Here is a 5,478-nt window from a genome sequence, read left to right as displayed (position 1 = left end):
TGAATGGGCAGATTGGAGTTGTCGACGCTGTAGTGTAGACGGGCCGTACGGCGTCACGTAGCCGCGCTTTTTCGCCGAACTGAATTGTGGGTAGCAGAGCGAGGCGTCTCAGGCGTCCCAGGCGACCAGAAGTTGAACATTGTTCAACTTCTGGTCGCCTGGACGCCGGAGTAGCCAGCGCCAGCCAATCAAATCCCGTTTCCCAAAATCTGACAGCTGAAGCGTAGCCAATCAAACCGCGTCTAACTGGGAGAGATATCCCGCCGTTCATTTCTATATTTCAAAAAAAGTCGGAGGAGAAACTAACTATCGCCGTAGCAATCACCCGGTTTTGTATGACCAGACCCTCTTCACCTACCGGGATACAAACCGGAGGAACCAGGCATGGAGGGAGGTGGCAGAGGCAGTGGGGGAAACTGGTAGGTTTTCGCCTGTTTGGGGAGTTTATATATATATTGCTCGCATAAAATCCCCGGGGGTTTTTGCTTTGTATGTCGGGGGCGGGAGATTCATGTGATTGGTTGTTGGTCGTGTTGCTTGAATAAAATCCCCAAGCTCCAGACACGCCCAGCTCCAAGCTATTTTTGGAGCTGTAGTGTGGACGCTCCGTGAGAGGGTGAGGCAGATAGTCACATAAAACAGAACAAGAATCGACAACACGACCCTCTGCTCACTCCTCTCCTGAAAAATACAGGTCCAGCAGCCCACACATATGCTCCATCAAGGATGGTGCGACAGGCCGCAAGGTAGTGCACTTACAACTACAATAAGCATGTTAATGTTAATCTAATACAGTTTTGAAATGCTCCCGATTTCTGAGTTCTCAAGGTTGGCAAGTATGCACAGAAGACCGAGGGAGCAAGTCCCCTACGTCACCACAGCCCCCAGAGAGGAGGAGTGAACAGCCAGCAAGCGGGAAAGACGAATGCTTGTGGGTTCTCTTCTGCTCGGCCGACCACAGAGAGGGAGCTTTTCTCTGTTGCTCTCTCTGAACCATCTTCTGCTTGTAACATTACCGTGTCATTTAATTAAAGTACCCATTTGAACCTTCTCAGAGACTCCATTGGTCTCCTTATTTTTTAAAGCTTCTCTCCAGGACGCGAGAATAACGAACAAAGCTATCATAACACATAATCACTGATGTTCCGCTGTAATGCTACGTTCACACCGGACGCGATGCCAATATTCGCTAGTCGCTCGAGTTTCACTGCGGCTGCCAGCTGTGTTTACTCGCATCATTCAAACAAGACGCGCTGGCTCGGGAGCTACAACTACAGCAAAATGAACATATTTTACCGTGATTAAATTGTAATACACGTTTCTAAATTATGCCGACGTAACAACATACTGATACTGGTTAGTAAAAACCATGAATTAATGCTTGACAAGTCTACAGACAAGACGGCAGGCGAAAAACCTTTTAAAATGCTTGTGTTCTGAATGAAGATCGGGACGACCAGGCTGAGCTAACGCTGTATATGCTCACTCCACACTCATAACAACGGCCTACAGACATAAATAAACCAGCGACTGTATTCGCCATGACACAGACAGTCTGTGGTTTGTTCTTGTTTAACTTTTGTACAGTTTCTGAACAGATATGAGGAGCTGTGAGCTCTGTGTGCTGCTAACTGCTAACAGCTAACGGCTGATGTTTTCTGGTTGAACGTCAGTGACGGCAGGCTGAGATCCTCACCGCTGATTGGCTTCTGCGAGAACGCGTCATGTGAATTTGACGCCCGAGTTGAAAAAATTGAACTCTCGCATTTGACGCGGCCCCCTTCAATCGCCTCAATCGCGTGATTTGTGCCGCGTCCACCGCTTCATGCGCGCCTTCGGAGCGAATTCGCGTCTGATCGCGTCTCTGCATTGACTTTACATGTAATCGCACCGCCCCCAAAACGTCGCATCGCGTCCGGTGTGAACGTAGCATAACGGCCCGTCCACACAGCGGCGTGCGTTGACGCTTGCCGGCGGGCGTGTCTGACACTCGACCAACAACCAATCACATGAATCTCCCGCCCCAGATACACAAGCACGTGGTTTGGCTAGAGCTTGTACTGGCATATGATTCGATTGGCTGACGCCTCCATCGAGGCGTCAAAAGTTGAACATTGCTCAACTTTTGAAGCGAGCAACGCCAGCGACGCTCCACGTCGCTTCCCAAAATGCAGTTCGGCTAAAAGTGACGTCACCCCATTCAAAGTGAATGGGCAGAAGCGTTGGAAGCTTCAACGCACGCCGCTGTGTGGACAGGCCGTAACGGTGGTGGACTCATCAGAACAGAGTGGGCGAGCTGACCAATCAGAGCACAGGGAGAGGGGGGGCAGGAGCTCCAACAAGCCGTTTAGGACAGAGAGTGAATACACATACTATACAGAGATGCTGTATGAGAAACCAATGTGAGTTTGGAAAATTGAACAATATAAATCTATTCTAGTCGACCTCAATAATGGAATTATGATCAGTAGAAATGGCCGTGACATGGGAGCTTTAAAGAAAGCTCTGATGGTCAATGTAGATGATCTCTCACACCAGCACCAGAGCAGGGCAGCTTTTAAACATCCCTGATGAATGAAACACAATACCTCCCCCGTTGGGTACAATACATAATAATAGCCTGAATTCATTCTCGGTTTCACAGTCAGATAATCCTTTCCCTAATCTTAATCTGTCTCATAATAAAACAAAACACAATGGCAGTAAAACGAAATTAAAATACTTCAGTATTACCCAGACAGGCTGAAGGCTATCAACCTGGCTAAATCTTCTTTAACTATGACATAAAACTCTAAATCACACATATTTGGATGAAACCCTTTAACCTGCCAGAGGCTTTGTTCTGCAGAACCAACAAACAATGGATTAAATGGAAATGATTCCTTTGGTTTTGGCGTCAAGGCAGTAACTCATAATGAACTCCTTGATGAATAAAAAACAATATAACCCACATTGGTTACAAATATTTAGCATGTAGAGATTTAGAGATGAATCTATTCCCTCTTTCTCAGTAAATTAATAATTTCAATACTTTTATCTCAAAATATGACAAAAAAGTAAACCATAGCACTAAGACTAAATGCTGAACCTACACTGGATGGAATGGAAAGTATTCAATTTGACTGACTATTTGGTGAGACAGAGACATAGCCTATAGGCAGACTAAAAATAACTCATTCAGAGCGGGAATGAATAAAAACTCATTGAGGCTATATCACGAGCTCACGAGCCATAAATGTGTAGTCCCATCCCATTAATTAATTTGCTTGTTAACGCGTGGAGACACTAAGAATGTATTGTCATGTCATACCTTCACTGCAGACAATTCAATTGTCAGGACTGGGGGTCGATACCTGAGTTTCACGCTCCATGCTGTCCTTCTCTGTTGTTCGCAGACACACTTTATAAACCGTATATTATAGCTTTCTAATGTTCCTACCAGCATTCCGTAGTTTACGGTTCCTAAACACGGACAGAATGACGAGCAGGTTTCCCAGGACATCCACCACAGTAGTGAAGATCAGCACGGTGGCCAGAACCGCCGTTGCCCAGGCAGGACGCGCTGCCCCCGGGCTCGGTTCCGGTCCCTGTCCGGTACGACTCTTCAACAGCGACTCATCCTCCAGCATGTCCATAGTCTCTCTTCCCGCCTCCCTCACACCCCACAGTGGGTGTGAGTGGACGAAAGCATACTTCGAACTATGACAGCAAAACAAATGTGGCTGCGGGATTTCCCTGCCATGTCACAGAATGCGGAGCCTCCCCGCCGCCCCGCAGCCTGTCCCCATGGAGCGGACCGCGACCCGCCCGGACCCAGACAGCGCAGGGACCCTGGGGGTGGGAGCAGAGATGCACAGCCTGAATACCCACACCTTCTCCTCCACCTATTCCTCTATTCCTCCCCCTGCTCTGTCTCACCAGATAATAGCTCCTCTTCTCTGCCTCTCCAGACCATGCTTCAGAACACCCCCCCCCCCTCCTTCTCCATCTCTGTTGCCAATGGGACTTGAGGCAACTCTGAGCCTCCTTTGAGATTCTGTTGTAAAAATACAGATAAAAAGCATTCACAATCTTACCAGTAGGCATAGAAAATAAATGTTTAAGGGCCAAAGTAAAAGCAGTCATTTTGATAACTGATTTCAGAACCATATATTGGAAATTACTGCATTGTAAATTATTTTTGTATAGCCTGATTTTTAGAACGGTCAGAAAAATCTAGTGGAGGGACAAGTAATATTGACTTTGTTGTGAAATTGTTGTGGAGAAAATGAACTTGAGAAAATGTACTTCATTAGATTTCACCACTGTTCTCTGTGCTCGAATGACAAGCCTTTAAAATAGTATATTATACACTTTCACTTAAAAATAAAGAATTGTTGTGTTTTAATTATTAAAGTCAGGTTGTTCAGTTGCAACACTGCTGGGTAAAAATACATTTGGGACAAGTAAGGACCAAGATTGAGTTATGGAATTTCATATGCATGATGATGGGATATGATTTCTATTGTAAGAAAAAGACATACTAAAAAAAACTAATTTAGCTCAGCCTTTACAGAACTCTGCAGAGGTGCTCCAGTTGCTGGTTCGTACCTCCTTTCTGTGGTCATTCCTGCATCCTAAAGTTCACAAAGTAAACAGAAAATTGTATCGACTTAATTCTTATTGAATCACTTGAGTTGTAGAGTAGGGATTTTGCCTACCTACTTATAAATGTTACATTTTAATAACAAATTCCAAAACAAGGTAACATGTGTGGTTTAAACTGTAAGTGTGTTTTTGTACATGTTCCTACAACTGTGGATTTAGCATTATGTCACTAAAAGAAAGGGAGAGAGCTATGAGCTTGAGCAGAGTTTAAGTTTTAATGTATGTTAGCAGCTGAGTTGTGATGAAGAATACAACAAGGGCAGATGAAGTTTGCTATCGGCTGCACAGCAATGCTGGAACATTTGAATTACAAACTAATCATTACAACGGTTACATCAATAAGTTCAAAACTGTCATTTGGGTGCTATACAAGTACAATCATTTATATTGTAAAAATAACTTTGATTTGTTTGAAGTCTATAAAGGCTCCATATAAATGCAAGTAAATCCATCTTTTAATAAAAATAAATCAAAGTATGAAAACAATACTTTCCAACAACCACCATAACATGTTAAAAGTCCTTGTGAAAGGTAGGGTATAGGTAATTCACTTCAGAAACGCTTTTTGTTATATTCCTTGGAATGCTCCCGATAGCAATGAATACATTAAATGCTTTGACAATAAATACATTAAGACATGTCATCAGTGGAAGCCGTGGCGCTGTAAAAAGCACGACCAATCATCTGAGCCGGCCCGGCTAAAGTAACTGGATGGCCTACCTGCCTGTCAGCCTTCCATCTGGGCACAAACTTATCTCGTGCCCTCATTAGTCATGTGCGCGTTCGTGTGTGTTGGGGGAGGGGCTCTGTAAGGAAGTCTGCTGGCAAGCC

The 5,478-nt window shown here is 44.7% G+C and overlaps 1 protein-coding gene across 1 annotated transcript in view; it reads right to left on the bottom strand.

The window, feature by feature from the left end:
• Positions 1-3,892, bottom strand: part of mtnr1ba (melatonin receptor type 1Ba) — a 47,338-nt gene extending 43,446 nt beyond the window's left edge. The window contains exon 1 of the mRNA XM_034097627.2: positions 3,440-3,892. Coding sequence (XP_033953518.1) covers positions 3,440-3,635 — 196 coding nt within the window. The 5' untranslated portion in view covers positions 3,636-3,892. The remainder of the gene's footprint in view (positions 1-3,439) is intronic.
• Between the last annotated feature and the right edge of the window lie 1,586 nt (positions 3,893-5,478).

This window comes from Pseudochaenichthys georgianus, chromosome 13 (assembly GCF_902827115.2).
Source record: "Pseudochaenichthys georgianus chromosome 13, fPseGeo1.2, whole genome shotgun sequence".
NCBI classification, from domain to species: domain Eukaryota; kingdom Metazoa; phylum Chordata; class Actinopteri; order Perciformes; family Channichthyidae; genus Pseudochaenichthys; species Pseudochaenichthys georgianus.
Note: the sequence above shows the minus strand (reverse complement) of the source record. Positions and strands in the feature narration are given on the sequence as shown.